Genomic DNA, 21,745 nt, shown 5'->3' with positions numbered 1-21,745 from the left:
AATTTTATGCACTAATTAGTGAATTTTTGAAATCTACTCTGTGTTACGAAAGGTGATGTCAGGAACAATTCCCCAGCCCGTGGAACAGCAAATTTTTGGCTATTATGTATTTACGAGACTTTGACGGGTAAAATATGCACTTGTTGATTCAGATTGTTGTGAATAAGGTAAAACTGATAACTTAAAACATAGCTATAAACGATAGCTATAAAATCCTAAAAGTATCCTAAGTAAGTAATTTCGATCAATTCTTAGAGTTCAAAATTAAAAACGGTACTTTATCAAAATGGCCATATTTTTTGAAAAATGCTTGTATAATAATTTTTAATGCATTATATTGTTAAAGCCCTTTTAATCCCCAACAAAATTAGATTTTGTAAAAACGGATCGGTTCATTTGTTGTTAAGATATTGTACCGAACTTGCTTATTTCGACGTAGCCCATATAACGGTTGCATCTCGAGACGACGATGATCTGCTTTCGAGAACCTTCCAGATGTATCGACTGGAATGGAATCGAAGCGTTAATGCAAGTGAATAGAGGTGGACTATTCCAGAATATTCTAGTAAATAATAACTTGCATATCTATATAAATAGCGCTGATATTAGCTAGGTCAGTTGATAAGATATTATCGTGCTATAAACTTATAAATAAATATATTTATATAAATTAGAACCGCCCGTTTTATTTAAAAACGGTACAGTTGGTGTTACGGTGTGAGATTTAAAAACAAATTCAGCAGTGACTTTTGAAAAAGACTTTTGAACTTTTGAAAAGTATTTTTCGCTTATGAAAAGAAGAATGCGATAAAGACTGCAGCGGGTTCAAGAAGATCCTCCAAGAACGACTAACAAATGTTCTCAATAAGAATGAAGATGACCCAGAGACACGTTCTAGAAAGAACGATGAGAATGTTTCTAGAAGATTCGACGAGAAATTTGAAAACATTTCTCAAATGATGGAAAAACTTCTAGAAAGAACAATGAAAAATTCGAAGAGGTTTCTAGAACATTCGATAAAGTATAAGAGAAGATCAAACAGTTAGAGAGCATGATAACTAATACGAAAGTGCTACCATCAGTTAATGCAGTAGTTTTAGATCCTGTAGTGAAATAAAAATCACCTAGAGACGAAACGACACATCATATGAGATTCAAATTGCCCCCATTTGACGGAAAGTCTTCTTGCTCCATATACCTTAAGACAATTTGAAACTATTGCGACAGCCAATCATTGGACAGAACAAGAAAAGGCTGTTTCCTTGACTGCTGCTTTACGAGGTGATGCTGCGAATATTCTAAGATCAATTCCTAAGGGCCAAGAAAAATGTTAGCAGACCTTGTTCACTGGACTAGACAAACGTTACGGAGATGCCAATTTACAGCAAGTCTACAAAGTAAAAATAAGAAGTAGAATTCAACGAGCAAGTGGGAATTTGCAAGAATTTGAATCGGATGTTGCTCGTATAGTGCGGTTGGCTTATCAGGAAAAACCAGACAACATTTTGGAAGAAATTGCTGTAGACTCCTTCGTCAATGGGTTGAGAGACAGTGAAATACATAAAGCTTTACGACTAGCAAGACCGAAAGATATAGATGAAGCGCTAGCCATTGCCTTGGAACACGAAACAGCTAGTCGAGCTTTATGGAGCTATCGAGTACAAACCTCTAAAGAGAACAACAAACAAAACGATAAATGTCTGGAGGAAATTGAACGGAAAGTAGTTCGTAACACGATGCTCAAGAGACGCGAAACCAGATGTTGGAATGGTGGAGACGTAGGTCACATTCGCCGTAAATTGCAAGAAAATAATACAACAGTCAGAAAGCTAGAACAGATCAAACACCGGACTGGAAAAAGTCATTCAAATGCTGATGCTCAGTCAAGACAGCCATGCAGTGCAAATTGTAATCAGTGTCTTAAATTAGGAGAACGACTTTGCCCCGTGAGACGAACCACCGTCATTAATGATCAACGGCAGCCTCAACAGCTACAAGACACTCAAGCAGATGATCCATGTATAAAAAGAGTATTGGATTGGATGCGTGAAAGTGAAAGACCTTCTTGGCAAGACATTAGTGCATGCAGTCCACAAGTTAAGTGTTACTGGAGCCAATGGAATTGCCTAGTGCTAAAAGATGATCTTCTGTATAAAACCTTAGAGAACAACGATGGTACAGAATCTAAGCTTCAGTTGATTGTACCTAAAAGTAAAGTGTCAGAAGTATTGCGTCAGTTTCATGACGGTGCATCAGGTGGACACTTTGGTATTACGAAGACTCTGCAAAAGGTTCGAGAACGGTTCTATTGGGTGAACTGTAAAGATGATGTAAGAAGATGATGCCGGAAATGTGAACTGTGTGCAAGCAGTAATGGTCCAGTTGGTAAAAAGAGGGCACCCATGGAACAGTACAATGTTGGTAGTCCTATGGAATTTGTAGCAATCGACAATGCAGGTCCACTTCCAGAGACGAATGATGGTAATAAATATATCCTGGTAGCCATGGATTATTTTACGAAATGGACTGAGGCCTATGCGATACCAAATCAAGACGCTGCTACCGTTGCAGAGGTACTTATTAAAGAATTCTTTAGCCGATTTGGTGTTCCCTTAGAGATCCACTTTGACCGAAACTTCTAGTCAATCCTTTTCCAAAACGTTTGTAAATTGATTGGTGTCAATAAAACCAGAACGACACCCTGCATCCTCAATCAGATGGAATGGTCGAGGGGATGAACCGAACGATGGGTAAACACCTGTCCAAAGTTGTATCAAAACATCAAAGAGATTGGAACCAACACATTATTTTATTCCTAATGGCCTTCCGCTCGGCCATGAATGAAACTACAGGTCAGACTTCAACCTGCCTAATGTTAGGTCGTGAAGTTCGTCTGCCCTGCGACCTAGAGTTTGGCTGCAGACCTTCCGAAGAACATGTTGCAAGTGAAGATTATATCGACCGCCTAAAGTTAAGAATGAACAACATTCATTAACTTACCCGACAACACATCCAGTTAGCCAGTGACAGAATGAAAGATCAATATGATTCTCGATGCAAGAATAAAAACTATGAAGTAGGTGATCTTGTTTGGCTTTATAATCCACAACGTCGTCGAGGCTTGTCTCCTAAACTGCAAAGACAATGGGAAGGTCCGTATGAAATTAAAAAGAGAATAAAGGACGTAATATAGCGAATTAAGAAGTTGCCGAAAGGTAAACCAAAAGTAGTTCACATAAATCGTCTTGTACCTTATGCTAGCTCAAATGAAACAGAAGAAGCACCAACCCTTCAACATGAGATCAAAGATGACCCACGACCAAGCTTTAATGAATTTATGTCAAATTACGCAGAGAGAAAGAGTGCTAGATTCCACAGAAGTTCAGCAGCATCTTTTTAGTGTTCCGCATAACATCTCTCTAGTCCACTGTATTGCCCAAGATCTTGAGATGACTAAAAGAATCTCGTCCGGATTTTATAAGAAGTTCGGTCGTTTGGACGAGTTAAAAAATCAGCAGCCTACAGTTGGAAGAGTACTGAGATTAGAAGATGGTCCTCGATCTTTGCTGTGTATATGGTGACCAGGAAGTCATATACAGACAGGACAAGCTACGAGGATATATGACGTGCTCTAACTAATTTGAAGAAAATCGTGTGCAATTTTAACATCAAGAATTTGGCCTTACCCAAGATGGGCCATGCACTAGAAAATCTGGATTGGAAGATTGTCAGAAGCATGCTTGAAGTGATTTTCCGAGAAACCGGCGTACGAATTACTGTGTGTTGCATTAATCCGAAGAGATCGTGTCCTTCAAAGACAGTAGACTGTTATTTCTTTCTGAGGGGTTCATTCAGAGCTGGGCAGTCCCGCAGATTCCGATATCCTGGGCCTACATATAGAGTTGCTGATCGGGACGCTCAGATCTAAGAGGAGAGCAGTGTACCGAACTTGCTCCCTTCGACGTAGCCCATATAACGGTTGCATATATATCGTGCTGTAAACTTATAAATAAATATATTTATATAAATTAGAACCGCATTAAGCCTGACGTTAACTCCATGTATTTTTATTGTGATATTAGTAGGAACAAACTATAAACTTAATAAAGACTAGCTTATATGCTGTTCGTCTCAATTTTCTTTTTCTCTTGAACATTTTGATAACCACTGAACTTCATTACTTAGTTCTGATACGAGTTTTGCAATACTGTACTAAAAACCTTGCCGAGTTTGTAAATTTTTTTGTGAAAATAATACTCTTATTGTTATTAGTTAGTTTGAAGAACTATTTAATGTATTAGAGTTAATTAACGTTCTTATTTTTAAGTATTTTGTTTTTAATAAAACAGCACATATTGCGCGCAATGTATGTGCCGTGAGTTTCAAGATATTAAAATTATAAATACAATTTGTAATAGTAGAAGGTTAGGTTTTTTCCGTAGAACCATACTAATATAAATAGTATGACAAATTTTGTCGGACGTCGGATTTACGAGTTGCGTTTCTTAGAATGATTAAATAATAATGAATGCCGGTTCAAACCGAACAATAGATGAATGAAACGAGTATCTATCTAATCGACTGACTCACAGGAAGTCAAGATATTTAAAAAAAATTGTCATGAACGGCCATCTGATGTTTTTGAACCCAATTAAGCAAAGAACGGAGTTGGAGATATTAGCTGTAAGAAGAATAATCGGTATGTTTGTACCACACGACCAGCCAGCAATATTTGTTATTACGAATATTCAGTAATAAAGTGAATATATAATGTTAGGTGAACATATACTCAGGTAAGTAGTATCAAAGAAAATTAAAATAAATTTTGAATATGTTGCCTATGTGAGTCCATTTCAAATAGGTAAAAGAAATAAGAATAAGACTTACTGGCAATCTATTTATTCTACCAACAACGACCGGTTTCGCATACTATAATTTGCTATGCATCTCAGGTCTTAAGGTCCAAATAGTAAAAATTAAAATAGTAAAGAATAACATAATAGTGTAATACAGACCATGAAGAAACAACTGCAACTAGTAAATCTGGGAGTACAAGTCTTAGCAAGTAATAATTTAGGCCTTCTTTTAGAGAAAGTTTTAACCTTAACGTTTTAGACGTTACACCAATAGTGTTCGCGAGATATTTTCTGACACTTTTCTTTACTTGATTTCATTACTTAACTGCTCATTTCTTTCATTGCCATCTTTATTATCCATTTCTAATTATTTTTTCAAAACTTCCACAAAATTTATTATATTTTATCACTACAGCTGTTTCGGCAGAGTGCCTTTCTCAAGTGATGTATTTTTGGATGTGCAGAATTTGAAATTCGTCATTAGAAGAATGATTCTGATCTAGAAGGTGAAGTGTGTATGTAGAATATGTTTTCCTATTATTGAAAGCCCTTTACTTACTAATACAAATACTGATACTGATATTTATTGATACAAACGCATCAGACATTACATGTGGTAGTTCATTAATATAAAAAAATAAATAATATCGGGCCCAATATGAAGCCCTGTGATACTCCATTCTTATTAACAATCAGACCAGACATTGAAATTTTGAAGTTATTTTTATTTTAACTATTTGGTGCCGGTCTTTCAGATAGGAACCAAATCAACTATGGGCAACTCTACTAATACCGTATCTGTACAATCTATCGAGGAGTACATTGTGTTGCCCACAATCAAAAGCACGACTGAGGTCACAAAAAATGGCAGTTGTATTTTCACTGTTTTCAATTGAGATTAAAACTTCCCCATAGAAACTGTTATTGGCTGTGGAAGTAGAAAATTTATTTCAAAATCCATGTTGATGCGTTGTGATAATTTGGTTGATATCTAAAAATGATAAAAGTTGTTTTAGCATTGCATATTCAATAATCAAGAAGTAGAAGAGGATATGGTTTTAAAGATATTAAAAGAGGAAATTAAAACGGCATTAAAAAACAGCAAAAATGGTAAAACAGCAGGTTCAGACCAAATCCCTATAGAAACCTTAAAATGCATAAATGATGAAACCTTAGATATTATAGTAGACTTATTTAACTCAGTATACAAAACAGGACACATACCGAAACAACGGTTACTCTCCACCTTTTGTGCTATCCCTAAAAATACAAACGCTAAATATGAATTCAATGCAGTGAATACAGAACAATATCAGTAATAAGTCACATTATTCCTGAAAATAATACATGGTCGTATAAATAAAAAACTGGAAGAAGGAATAGATGATAGTCAGTTTGGGTTCAGAAACGGACTAGGAACCAGAGAAGAGTTATTTGCTTTTAATGTGTTAGCTCAAAGATGGATGGATATGAATGTTGATGTGCATGTTTGTTACGTTGATTTTGAAAAAGCATTTGACAAAGTAAGACATGAAAAATTAGTCCAAATTCTAAAGACAAAAAACATAGACCATAGGGACTTACGAATAATAACAAACCTCTACTGGAATCAAAGAGCACAAATCGTAATAGATAACGAACCCAGTCCGGAAATTGAAATCAGGAGATGAGTTAGGCAGGGATGTATTATGTCCCCATTACTATTTAATGTATATAGTGAAGCCATTTTTGAAGAAGCATTACTATCTCAAAGTGAAGGAATAATAATTAACGCAAGATCTAATTAACAACATAAGATATGCAGATGACACCGTGATTATGGCAAGCTCCGCTGAACAACTCCAATTACTGCTAAACAAAACAAACAGTTTCTGTGAAAAATATGGACTAAAAATGAATATAAAAAGACCAAATACATGATAATAACAAAGAAAACAAACATAATTTGGGAAATGTACCGATAAAAAGGATTGATAAATACAAATACCTAGGAACCTGGATTTCAGACAATAATTATCAAAAACCGAAATAAGAGCAAGGGTAGAAATAGCAAGAAATGCGTTTGTAAAAATGAAAACAATTCTCTGCAACAAAGACCTTAGATTAGAACTGAGAGTAAGATCACTGAGATGCTACGTGTTTTCGATACTGCAATATGGACTTGAAAGCTGGACATTAAAGCAAGAACACATAAATAAGTTACAGTCCTTTGAAATGTGGTGTTACAGGAGGATGCTTAGAATAGCATGGACACAGAAGAAAACTAACACGGAAGTATTGCGAGAAATGGGCAAAGAATGCGAAATAATAAACACAATAAAAATAAGAAAGGTACAATATCTGCGACACGTAATGAGGGGACAGCGATATGAACTGCTAAGGCTGATAATACAGGGAAAGATAAGAGGAGGAAGGAGTATAGAAAGAAGGAGAGTGTCATGGTTGAAGAATTTAAGGGACTGGTTTAAATGCAATTCTATAGAACTCTTCAGAGCAGCAGTAGATAGAGTAAAGATAGTGATGATGATATCCAACCTCCGATCGGGAGACGGCACTTAAAGAAGAGATTCAATAATCTTAGATACCACAGATGGAACAGACAATGGTCAAAAATTTGACATTAATTCAGGAAATGATAGAAGCTATCAGCATACTAGGAAACACCAGTATTAAAAGAAGAATTTATAATATGAGCAAGGTGTCAAAATCTGAGACGCAATTTTCTTAATTACTATACCTGATATTTCATCAAAACCACATGATGATTTGTTTTTAATTTTTTATTTTATTATGTCTAAGATATCTTCCTCTGTTATATAAGATAGGAACAAACTATTTTGAACAAAATCGTTGGAATGATGGAAATTTAAATTTGGTTTAATTATTTTACTAATTATATCTTCTGGTGCATCTATTAAGTAATCATAAAATTGGTTTGATATTATATCTGAATCTGTAATCCTAGTATCATCTATTTTTAGACAGATATTTTTGTGATTTTTTTGTTTTCCATTAAGTTCATTTAAGTATAACAGCCCATGTGGTTTTGTTTTTGTTAAAGGATTTAGAGATTTTGTTAAAATAAAACTGACCCTTTGCGGTTTCAACAAGAACTTTGTGCTGATATTTTTTTGTTTATATAGAGTTTCTAGCTCAGAGTATACCTTACCCAAAGTATACAAATCCTTTAGACTATCTGAAGAAAATTTTACTTCTTGTATGACCCATGTTTTTTTGTTTTGTTAATATTTGGTTTTTCTAATAGGACAACTAATATTGATATAGAACTGCAATTCAGCTCTTTAGTTAGAAGAAACATCTTGCCATATTTCTTTACTTTATTAAAGCAGTTATCCGACAAACCAATGAATCCGATCATATAAACAAGTCAATACAAATCACTACACATGCAGATGGTATAGCTATCAATAGCAAAAACAAAGAAGTTTTCAGGAATAGTTAGAAATTAATCTTGAGATACAAGGAAACTTCAAATTACCCAAGCAAAACTAAGTATAGAAGGGTAAAGCCTAAAAAAGGAGAACAAAAACCTGACAATACAATCTATATCAGCGTAAACAGTTATGATTTTAAACGTATAAACTATAGACCATCAGAAGTCATATTTCTATCAGTTTCTATACAAGTTTCAATAAAATACATAATTTTGTTTTTGGATTTAATTTTTTCTTAACATTTATGAAAAATAGTAATGGTTTAAGAAATCGGAAACAAACGAAACTGTAATATGCTCAATATATAATAATAAAAAAATATATAAATTGGTTCGTTCGTTTGCATCAGTTTAAAACTATTGAAAAATATTTTAAATATGTTAATTCACGTACCTGAAGCTTATACTATGGTATACATTGGCATGTTCGGATAGAACACTACAAACTCTACAGAACATTTTGATACGATCTTCACTTAACTACACATCTCAAAATACTCTCTTTGGTCTTCAAAACACTGTTTTTTTTTTGTTTTTACGACTGACCATAAAAAGAACTTTTAGAAAATAAAACAACAATAAGGAGTGACTTAAACGAAACGAATTGACTGTTTGATTTTCTGTTATAGGTAAAACCCACGTTTCTACAATAAAATATAGATTTGAAACAATAGGCTATTAAATATCCATCGTATAAATAAAACAATACAGTCTGGTGTTCAATTATTAGAAACGCAAGGACGAAAGATACGTTATCTATACATTGATAGTTTAAAACAAGTATAATACTAGTATCATAAAATATTGCGCGAGTCTACAGTCAATGGAATCTGTACTTAAAAATAAATTATGTTTATTATTTGTTATTTTTTGAAATTGAACGTCAAAATGCATAAATTTGAAATTAGTGTCAGTTAACAATACCAGGTTATATTCTTCTGATTGATTTCTACTAAACAATTAAGGATTTTGTTAAGAAAAGAATTAGGAACACTCCGGTAATGGTGGTTTTGATCTTGACGAATTATAAAATGATACTAAAAGATTAATACTACTAAATTTTTCCAATACAAGTTGAAAAAGAGGGAACAATTAAACCGATAAGGAAAATCGGGCCACAAAAAGAAAGTATAGAAATGGAAAAATTTGAAAAATCTAAAAATTCTCAAAAATATAGGTCTTTTGAATAATGGTTCTGGCTTAGCCAATTAGCCAGACTATTTGTGGTAAGTCAGTTTATCTTTTACTGCATACAACAAATTTACTGACACATTACACTGCAAGAATTAATTATGTTAATTAACATTTTTTCATAAATCTAAATATTATAATTTTTCTTGTTTATTTTTTGTTTTATTTTTTTTTACCTATGTTATGCATTTTTAATCTTTTTTTGATATATACCTTTTTATATACTTTTTTTTATTTCCTTGCGATTTTCTCCTTTTTATTATTTTTTTCATTCTTTTTTCATTACGCTTTTTTCATATTTACAATTTTTTGTTTTATTATCTAAGTAAATAAAATTTAAGAGCAATAATTAAAAATCAAAAAATAATAGGTGGTCTGATCAGTAACCTTCTTTGAAATGTTTTTCCAGAAAATTCCTTTATTGTACAGTGCCGTTAGAAACAATCTTTACATAGCGAATAAAACACAAATTAGGATAATTGTTACTTAAATTTTACAAATGAACACTTTGTCATATCACCCTTGTAGTTGCTGACAAGCTGGATTCTCTTGGACAATGAGCTGGATTGAGCAAAGTTCAAGAAATATTCTTCTTCCATGGTCACCCACAACCTCTTCAACTCCTCTTTCAGCTGATTTATGTTGCCTGAACGACACTCTTGAACCTTGTTTTTCATCATATTCCAGGCGTTCGCGATGGGATTAAGGTCATTCCAATACGTTGATATTGTGATCATTCAAGAACTTTGACACTGTCTTGGCCTTGTGAGCAGGGGCACCATCGTGCATAAAAGAAGTCACATTCGTGAATTTCCCACAAGTTCAATAAATGTTGTTCTAGAACAGTCACATAGTTGCTTGCCCTCATTGTAACATTCTTTGGCAAGAAATACAACCCTGCCTTTCCTTTATTTCCACTAAACGCACCACATACCATTACACTTTCAGGACGTTTGACGGTTTTAACTGTGAACTTCGGATCGTACGGATCGTACACGGTGTGTGGAGTACGAACAAATTTGGAGCTTGCTCTTACTAACCTGAACGTACTTTCGTCACTGAACATGATTTTTTTCCATTGTTCAGGTGTCCAAAGCTGATCATCATCATAATTGGCTCCACAACCCATGGTGAGTCTTGGCCTGCTCAAGGATAAGTCTCCATTCTCTCCTATTCTTCGTCTTGCCTTTCCAGTTCCGTACTCCCAACATTCTCAAGTCTTCCTAATCGTGCTCTGGGTCTGTTTTGGAAACAAATGTAATGCATTTGAAAAATACCTAAAAAACGCTGAATTTAAACTTTCGCATTACAAACGATCTAAAACATTTAAAAATGACTCTTTCCAATTAGACAAATACGTTTTTCGAAACTGCATAACTACAGCTAGAAATATTACACAATAACGTCTTCGTGGAGGCATTTCTCGGCTACACCAATAAATTTTTTCTTTCCGTAATAAATTATAGGGTTGGTCTGAATTCGGCCTTATAAAAGTGTTATGCTAACTTTCCCGATATTTATTTTTATAAATTTTTAGTGCAGTAAATGAAGGTTTTTAACGTCGAATTCCTTTTATCAATATGCAGCATTCGTTACAATGAAAATAATATTTTTGAAATATTTTAAAAATACCATTTTTGTTTTCAATATAAGTACAATATTGATTTTTCGAAAAAACAATACTTAAAACTTTTTTAACTAATAGTATCTTATGTCGCTATTTTATTTCATTACCACTTCACTCCAAAATGAATCGTTTCAAAGTTATAAGCAAGAAGCTTTTTACAGATCTGCCCTGGTCTGTAGGACAAAGACGAGCTAAATAAGAAGTAAGTACTATTTTAGTACCTGTGTACAAAAACAAAGTTGTTCTACCATTTAAAAAGTAATGCTTACTCCTTATTTATTCTCATTATTATTGGATTGAATAATGTCAAGGTGACATTCCTTGCAGCTTAATGAAGTATGCCTATTATGTGGTGTTGTGAAATTAGAACAAAGATCGGAATAATTGAGAGAGGCTCTTGAAGCAAAATGATTAAAAGTTACAAAGACAAAATCATAATATTTTAATATATTCGTTTGAAGAAGGATACCTCAAATAATATATTGAAATGATTGTGACAAATATTAGTTTTAGATATCTATAGCAATGAGTAAATAATTTGAAACATTAGAGTTAAGGCGGAAGAGTTAAATTGAAGTGTTTTCAACTAAAACTCGCTTTAAAAGTGGCTGATAATAAGGAAAAATCCTTGGATGTTATACATAATATTTGTAGAAAATCCTTGATCATCCATTCGGAAAATTGCATTGGAAAATTATGTTAGTATAGGATCCGTTTGTAGGATCTTCAAGAAAAATAAGTTTCACCTTTACAAAGTACTTCGCAACTATCTAATTCAGAACAATGTTATTATTACCGTTTATTTGTATTAATATTAACAACAAAACAATTTCTACAATAAAGAATGATATTATTGATAGCAGTTTATATGACTAGTTTCAGCAAAATAGTGAACACGTTTTTTAAGAAGATAGAAGAGGAAGTTAAATAGAGGTTTTGTAAATAGCTGTGTACGAAGACAACTGTCAAACAAAAGCGCTGATTTGTAGATTATTGCCTAAGTGTATAATATGTGAAAAATATTTTGTATAAAACAAAACCGAATAGTCTTTATGAAGATATATTATATATATTATAGATGTGATAAAGGTTTTTTACTATTTTTTACCGTACCGTAATAATATTGGGAACTTATTTTTAAGAGATAGTTATGACTGCTAGAAAGATTTGGAGAGATGTTTATTGAGTTATGCATGGATTCATGAAAGATGATAAAACCAACAGAATTGATGAATGAAGGATAGCTCTATTTAGCTAAAATGACAACTGATGATTGTATAGTTATAGAACAATGGCATTTAAGTAAACTTAAATAATAATAATGCCCTATATGTTAAAAAACAACGTTTGGTACCTAAGAAATATAAAGTGTGTCAGTTCTAACTTTATGAACGTTAGGAAGATGGAGAGAGTTGATTACTTTGTAAAGTATGTATTCATAAAATATGGAAAACCAAAAAAATTGATGGATGTAGGGTGACTATGACTAATTGATGATGGTAAAAGGACAATTTGTGATGTATTATTATTGTGAGAGGGAGTAATAACTAAATAAGAGACTAAGATCTCCAGAGGTCCGAAACCATAACCTAGGACGAACATGTGAAGATAAGGAAAAAGGAAGTATATTATAAAAGAAAATAGGGAAAGAGATGATATTAATTCGAGCAGTTATGTTGAAAATGGTGTGGATGTTACTGTAGTATTGTATATAATAAATATAGGTGTGTGAATGAAGAAGAATATATATGAATAAGAGTTTTAATCTGATTGTTGTATGGTTGGATGAACGATTTTATAGAGGATTAGAGTTATCCGATGTGAATATGCTTATGGAGAAAAAATGACAGGTAAAGAACATTGAGCATAAAGATCAGAGGTTTAAAGTTTAAAAATATATGTGTACAAATCAAAAACCTACTAATAATTTCAGTTTTACAATCTCATACTGAGAATTCTACATCCCAAACACATATTACATATTATCGTTAAATCTAGATCATTGAATGTTATGTATGAATAAATGATTCATTTATTGACTCATTGTTTCAAGAAGTTTACGATAATGTTCAATTGTCTACTAATTTTGTCATTATCGTCACATAGCAGTGACACTTGTTGCCAAAGCGTCTTAATATGCGCATAACAAGTGAGTAACGTTAAGTAATTTCCAACTAATGCCTACCTTTAGAATCCGCATATCCGTTCTTAGTGCACATTTTGTCACATTTACGCAACACAAGTCGCGAAACAAATTGCAAAAGCAGAACGCGCGACCGTGTCACAAGCGCTAGATTGCATACATGATCTTCGTATTCTATCTGTCAAATCACTGCCGAAGGATTAGCAACCTCGCACTGTGTGGGATGCCGACCAATGCGGACTGGCGACTGGGCTAATTCAAACAGCGAATGCCTCTTACCGCGAAGGAACGCGAGCGCTGTTGCCGATTATGTGTTGTTGTTTAGGATCGGTGGATCGCATATGTTTATGGAGCGCCGGATGTCACATATTTTTTACTTTGGTTCTTTATTTTGGACGAGACGAGACCATAATTTAGCATATGCAGTGACTATATATTAAGTTTGTTACTGTCGAATTTAAGATAAATGTTACAAATGATTTCTATGAATTAATCATCTCATTGTTTTAAAGTGCCAAACAGTCACATATACGGGATTGGTCCCAAGGAATTTTAAATATTTTTTTTGTTATAAAAATAATTTATTTATGTAAAATTTTATCAACTCACATTCGATATGACGGCCGCTGTCTACATAATTTAAAACAGCAATATCGCAAAACTCGTGTAGTGGTTTTAATATAAACATGTAATGTATATACAATGGATACTATGTATTCACAGTGATTATTATTATTATTGTCGGTGTCTTAGTATTGTTATCTATTAGACAACACCGTTGACCCAGTAGGCAACCTGACCTACGTCAACATATAATAATTAAATGTATTTGACTTTTAAATAAACTTTTAAAAAATTATTATATCACCTTCACGCCTCTCCTGCCTACCATTACTCTATGAAATACCTCCCTTTGATGACTTCTCTTATTTTCTGTTTCCAACTTTGTCTTGAGGTTTATATCTTTCTTCTCTCATTTACAATACACTTTCCAGTACATCATCTCAACAATATTACTAATTCCTGATTTTAACATTGTTACCGTAAGTCTTAGCTTCCACTCCGTTGTACTGGATATTACTGCCTAATGACGACCTTGAGTTTTCTGATCTTATTTTTAAATGTTATTCCTGGGTTTATATTATTTTACATATTTCATTATGACTTTTTCATTGACACACATATCTTTTTAAACATAAATTTCAAGAAAAATTCAACAAAGACAAGGACCAATAAAATAATAAGCTGATTTTGAAGAACTTAATATAAATGTACATGAAGTTCCGCTTCTGTTCGGTTCTCTGAGCATTGATTTTTTTGACAGTAAGTAGGCTGCTAACCTTGCTCACCAACCCCCTTTTCGGAGGACCATTTTTCCCTTCCTCGTCAGCCCTGACCCTGCCTTCCATTGGGGTTGGTTACCCAATCTCCAGCAAGGTTGCTCAGGTTTTCCAGGGTTCACCCGTTCACCGTTCACCACTTAAATGAGAATATCAGTAGAAAAAACTAAATGTATAGTGATCAGTAAAGAGCCGCGTAGATGCAAACTAGAAATAGACGGCAAAATTGCAGAACAAGTAATGAAATTCAATTACCTAGGAGTAGAGATCACTAGTGACAGGGATATAAGAACAGAGACCACAAGGCAAGCATCAAAAGCGGCAAGAGTAAGTGGTTGCCTCCGAGAAACCATATAGAGAAACAAATATCTGACCACGGAAAGCAAAATGAAAGTATACAAGACAACAGTAAGACCAATTCTAACATATGCAACGGAGACAAGGACCGATACAAGAAAGACGAAACAACAAATCAACAATATCGAAATGAAAGTATTAAGATCAATAGCGGGCATATCATTAAGAGACAGACAAACCAACAGAAGTATACGCGAACAATGCAAAATTCAAAATATTAACAGGTGGATAAAAACTAGAAAAAACACTGAAACGAACATGTAAACCGAATGGGACCAGATAGATTAGCGAACATCTGTAAAAACAACAAGCCGTATAGCAGAAGACCCGTTGGAAGGCCGAAAAAAAGGTGGAAAGATAATGTACAGTCAACAACGACTGAAACAGAATAAGAGGCAGACAAACAGGAGTAATCCTAGTCGCGCGAAGAAGAAGAAGAAGATGAAGTTCGGAAAATACAAGTAAAGACGGGATACCAAACGAATTACTGAAATATTGTAGAGCAGCAATAACAACAATTAACAACATTAATTAATAAAATTATAAAATACAATAAAATACCGGAAGAATGGAGAACGAGCGAACTAATTCTACTATTCAAAAAAGGAGATAAAAAACAGCCAGAAAACTACAGAGGTACAAACTTGTTAAATACTACGCTAAAACTTACAACTAAAATTTTACAATTGCTAATAAATCAGAGGATTAGTTTAGCAGATGAACAACAGGGTTTTCGTAATATAGCATATTCGTTATAAAGCAAATTACGGAGAAATTACTATAGTATAATAGATAAGCATATCTGTGTCTGATTGACCTAAAGAAAGCGTTTGAAAGAGAAAGACTCAAAGATGTAATCCATCTTCTGTATAATAGAGAAGTTCCCTTAAATATTATAAAAACTATCGAAAACATCTACCAAAACATTAAAATGGAAGTCAGAAGAGATGGAAAACTTACAGAACTTATAGAAATAGGCAGCGGAATAATACAAGGGGATTCAGTGAGCCCCATGCTCTTTAATTTGATCATGGATGAAATCATCAAAAGCGTTAACAAAGGAAGAGGATACAAAATGGGAAACAAAGAAATAAAAATACTCTGTTACGCAGAAGACGCAGTATTGATAGCCCAAGATGAAGATAGTCTGCAAAGACTGGTCCACAGATTTAACATAAGAGCAATAGAATTTAATATGACAATCTCATCTCAGAAAACTAAAACAATAGTAGTCAGCAAAGAACAACCAGATGTAAAATAGAAATTGATGGCATCAGTATTAAACAAGTAATGTAAATAAAATACCTGGGAATTACACTGTCTAGCTATGGAGACCTGGACAAAGAGGTGAGAGATCAAGTACAAAAAGCAAATAGATTGGCAGGATGCCTTAATAACACTATATGGCGAAACAGACACATTAACACTGAGATGAAGTCAAGAATTTATAAAGACAGTGTAAGACCAATAATGACATATGCCTCAGAAACAAGACCCGGCTCAGTCACAACGCAAAGGCTACTGGAAACTGCAGAGATGAGAGTACTGGGAAGAATTACAGAAAATACGTTGAGAGATCGAAAGAGAAATGAAGACATTAGAAGAAAATGTAACATACAGTGTATAAATGAATGGACACAACATAGGAAAAAAGAATGGAATAACCACAAAATGGTGTCGTGAAAATAGCAAGAGATAAGTCACCAATCGACAGAAAAAGTATCGGACGACCACGCAAAAGATGGAGTGGCAACCTTCCAGAGGTATTAATCCACCAATGAACAAGCAGAATTGCCTATAAGGAGGAAGAAGAAGTAGATTTTATTAGTTTCAGTCAAATCGTCTGTTTATATTCATACATATATCCCCTTCGTGCTTGGACCATCGCTTGACTTCTTTAGGAATATGTCCACGCTCTTATCTAGATAGTTCACCCTATTCTCGTTAGGGTACGAACATACCGAAGATACATCGATGTGTGCGATGGGGGTCGCGGTCGCGGTCGATACATCGATGTCAAAACAAACCTTCATTTTCTTATGAGATCTCACATACCAAGGATGTTTCACCCGTTCACCCTCGCGACCTATCATCGCGGTTGACAGCGATGTAGAACAAAATAGCTTGTTTTACATAGAGCTGTTGATCAATAGAGCTGTTGATCACATGGTAAATTACTTTATTGGTAGTTTTCAAACCACGTGATATTCGCGGAAGATACGGATGGTATAATAAATATACTGAAATCCAGACTTATTCTCATATAAGCATAAAATCTGTCTGAGTGGTGTTTCTTAAACTATTTAAATGGGTGATGGTATTCTTTTAGATACTGCCTTTTTTTATTAATAGGATAAGCCGAAAATTGGCGATTTAAAGAATTACAAATGATCCACTACGTTTTACTTGAAAGCATACATTCGTCATATTCGGCATACTGTCGTCACCACGGTTGCTCATGTACATAATTTTATAATGTAAAAAAGCTAACTTTCCCGGAACACATGTCAGTCATCTCAGAAACCGCAAAGAACACCGAAAGGAAGGTATCTTCGGTATGTTCTGTCCGTCATCGATGTAAACCTCGACCGCAACCGCGATCTCCACCACGCACATCCATGTATCTTCGTTATGTCCGTACCCTTACTCTTCCTTCTTCCAGTCGGTAACTATGTTCACCCCACCGTGTTTTTTCTTTCTAATACCCGTTGGTACTAAAAATATTTTCTTGTGGTATTTCTATGCTGTCTACTAAATATAATTGGATCTCCACAATTTTAATTGTACGTATATCTCTCTTTCTCTAGAACTGGCTTCGACCAAATATCTCGATCTCTATCATTGCTTTTTTATCTTATAAGTGGTCTATTGGTTTTAAATGTTTCAAGCGTTGTTTCTGCATTACATCTATATGATATGATATATTGTACAATATACTCTTCCAGTAGGGACTTATAAAGTAACTGCTGGTAGCGGCTGTATTGCTGGAGGTACATCTGACATTTTTGCAAAATCATCATGGATGGATATATCATACAACAATACGTGCAGATGATCAAATTGCTTTATCGAAATTTGTGTTCTGTCCGGGCAACGTTTCGCCCACGGTCGCCATACTTGTACTACTCAGATATTTTGAGAGAAAAATCCTCATAAGGATCTTTGGATCCTATCACGATCCGAATACTAACCAGTATTAACTGAGAACAAATGCTGAGGAACAAATAATATAACGCTAGTGATGTCGTCCAAGAAATTAAATCCTAAGGCCTTAGATGGACTGGCCATGTCCACAGGCTTCCTAATAACCGCCTTGCCAAGTTAATCTGGGAGGAGGGTCCAACATATAGAAAGCCCTTAGGGCGCTCACAAATGCGGTGATAAGATAACATATATTCAGATTTAGAAACAATGGGGCTACTCACCAAATATCATAAACAACCGTGTGAGAAGGAAGCAAGTTGTGCAGTAAGCCAAGACCCACACAGGGTTATAGAACTACTAGAAGAAGATAATTATCCTACCGAGAGGACTATTCGCAGTGTGGTAAATAAATCGAGTCCACTGGTTCAGTAGAGAATCAAACAACACCCGTACGTTGACAAAACGCAAGATCCAGCGAAAACATCGCTGCTGTCCATGAAAGCGTGCAGGAGAATCTGAAGTAGTCGACATCAGGTCACTAACAAGAACCTGGCTTTTTTCAGACTACAACTTGGCGAATTTTGCGTCGTGACTTGGGTCTTTATCCTTACAAAATTCATCTGACCCAGGAGCTGAAGGTAAACGACCATAAACAACGACGTGTGTTCGCCGAATGGGTTCTGTAGCAGTGGAAATTGACCCTAATTTTCAACTCATCTTCAGAGATTAGGTCTATTTTTGGTGAAGGGTTACGTCAAATAGAATCATCAAGTTTGGGTCGATACTAATCTAGATTTGGACTGATACTAATCTAGATCCAAGAGAGTCCAATGCATCTCTAAAAAGTCACTGTTTGGTGTGAATTTTAGGCTGGCGGCGTCATCGGTCCAAATTTCTTTAATAACGACGTTAACCAGGCCATCACCGTTAACGGCGAGTGCTATAGATTGATAATTATCAACTTCTTTTGGCCTGAATTATATGATATGGACATCAACGATATGTGATTTCAACCGGACGGCGCTCATGCCACCTTGACCATTCTGCATGAGCGATTTGAGGAAATTCCATCTCACGTGGAGGTGATGTGAACTGGCCACCGAGATCGTGTGATTTAAACCCATTAGACTTTTTCTTGTAGGGTTTCCTTAGATGGCAGGTCTATGCAAATAAGCTGCAAAGACAACGTCGTTCAAAAACAACATAACTCATACCATCAGTTAATTTTTTAAATTCCTTTATTTATGTAATCTGTTATCAATAAAACAATAAACAATATGTTTGAAAGAGATAGAAAAAAATGATACAGTGGGAGCTACACCCAGTGGTGAGCACCCTTTACCTACATTTAGTTTACATTACCAAATTTCTGACTATTATACAAATGAGTAACTTGCGGTGGAGCGATCTGGAGGATCCAACCTGTTAAGTCTTCTAAGCAGTGGTGAGACCAATAGGTCATTGGCGAAATTTAGATGAGATAATAGTTTCCTCAAGTAGTTTGTACACTTAGTGACGTTTGCGTCTTCAACAGTTTCAACATTCAGGTCATGATGCCATGGATCATTGCAGACATCACGAAGGACTTTGGATTGGATTCTTTGGTAGTCTTTGTACATCTATATTCCCGAAAATTCCCCAGATTTGAATCCGGTACATCCATACCGGTCTTAGTATTGCCTGATAATAGAGAATAAGTTTGTTTTGGATACTTAAAACTAACTTACGATTCATAAACCAGTACATTTTCTTGTAAAGTATGCCCAGTTGTAGTCGTTTGGACCATATATATTTTCCCCAATTTAAGTGATTATCTATGTGGATACCCAGATATTTGTCATGGTTCCTAGCAGGTAGTAATTTTCAGTTTATAGATACCAGAGGGCAGTTCTCTCTTTTTAACGTAAACGTAAAACGTAACGTAAATGTGAGTCTATTTAGTGTTATTTACTTTGACACGCGATAGTTTTAACCAATTCTCTAATTGGTTTAAATGGTTTTGCAAATTTCTGGATGCTACTCTTGGATTCACATGAGTGGCCATTATCTTATCATATGCATACGGAGCAATCGTAATATTATTTGTGGTAGGGATGTCAGCTAGACCATCATAACAAACCTTGTCAAATGCCTGCGAGTGGTCTAGGAAGGCAACTGCAATGTAGGACTTATTCTCTAGCTGCCCTAACTACTCTATGTATTTTCTCGATCGTGCCATGTTTTTATATACAGATAAATAGGTTTTGGTTATTTTCCAAGATAATAGGTTTGATTTTAAGCATAAGGATCTTTTCAAAAAACTTTGCGATAGTTAGAAGAGGACTTATCGGACGATATGTTGAGACCTTATTTGGGTCCTTGCTAGGTTTTGGAACCACAATTATTTTAGCTACTTTCCATATGACAAGAAAGTAACCAATTTTTATAATAGCATTGAAAATATACAGTATTAGTATGTTATTCTCTTCAGGTAAAGTTTTTAGTATTAGACTAGTGATAACAATCTTAGCTGGGTACTTTTTTTGTTTTAATTTTGCAATGAATTCTGTGATTTCACAAATTTTAATTTTTTTGATCGGTGGACTCATCTGATATGGGATTTCTAGTATGTCTAAAATAGGATTTTAATCGCTTGTATGAGCTTCTTTCTAATAAGGTAGGAATACAGACAAAATGTTTCGCAAAAGTTCTTGCTTTGTCTTTATCACTACGAGCCGAGCTACCATCGTCTTTTCTTATAGGAGCCTTAGTTTGTTATTGGGGTTTCAGTTTCCTTGCCAGTTTCCATAGTGAGTAGTCTTTATTTTCGCTTACAGAAAGGTTTTCCAAAAAAATGTTAAATACCAGCATCCTTGTTTTAGTTTAGTGCTTCTTTGAGTTATCGTGTACTCTAAGATTTGTTTTGCCTACTGAAGCTTGAGTACTTGCCATTTTTTTCTTAGTTTTTTTTTTCAGGAATCATATTGTTTATATAGTCCGGATATGAGCCTGCTTTTTCTTTATAGGAGCTTTTTGGAGTAGCAGCGAAGGCAGCTATTTGGATTGACATAGGTGAAAATTTTCTTTTGTAGTTTTTTGCATACTTGACAGCCTTTGTAATTGGCGGGACGATTAATAACAGTTGACACATTTTATTTCATTTTTTATACTTCTACTTGGACACTTTCTAGTGCAACGTTTTAATGGTTTTCTTATACACTTGATACAACGTGGATTTCTATTGCATTACTTTTTAGTATGACCATAGTTTTGACATCTTTGAATTGAGATATATCACATTTAGGATGTGTAGGTTCAATTTTACCTATTTAGTTCATTATTTTTCGTTAAGTTTCTTAATTATTAATATATCGTCTGTCTGCATACCTTGGATGAATTTGCTAATGTTAACACGTTTTTTATCCCAGTTTAAGTTTTTAATCACAGAAAAAAAGCTTTTTCATGCCGAGTTCGTTAGCTTTTTCAATTCGAATTTTAATTACTAATAAATTGTCATTCATGTAATTTGGTTGTTAACCCATTGGCTTTTTTATGCATAATTATAAGCGGTTGTAGAACTCTTTGAAGTGATGTAGTAGCAATTATACATAATGATTTAATTTATATTGATCCATTCATTTCCTTTTTTACCCG

General features: G+C 34.4%; 1 protein-coding gene across 6 annotated transcripts in view; it reads right to left on the bottom strand.

Moving 5' to 3' along the window:
* The window catches only part of LOC140450298 (uncharacterized), a 657,231-nt gene that overhangs the window by 195,756 nt on the left and 439,730 nt on the right, over positions 1–21,745 (bottom strand). Inside the window, exon 1 of one of the 6 annotated variants that reach the window (XM_072543843.1) lies at positions 13,314–13,516. The exons of 4 other annotated variants lie outside the window; for them this stretch is intronic. In XM_072543843.1, coding sequence (XP_072399944.1) covers positions 13,314–13,347 — 34 coding nt within the window. In that variant the 5' untranslated portion in view covers positions 13,348–13,516. Of the gene's footprint in view, positions 1–8,704; positions 8,923–13,313; positions 13,517–21,745 lie in introns of those variants that run through there. One more of the 6 variants, XM_072543845.1, reaches the window with a different exon arrangement.

The sequence above is a fragment of the Diabrotica undecimpunctata genome, chromosome 9 (assembly GCF_040954645.1).
Source record: "Diabrotica undecimpunctata isolate CICGRU chromosome 9, icDiaUnde3, whole genome shotgun sequence".
Classification (NCBI taxonomy): domain Eukaryota; kingdom Metazoa; phylum Arthropoda; class Insecta; order Coleoptera; family Chrysomelidae; genus Diabrotica; species Diabrotica undecimpunctata.
The sequence above is the reverse complement of the archived record's forward strand: the minus strand, read 5'-3'. Positions and strand labels throughout refer to the sequence as shown.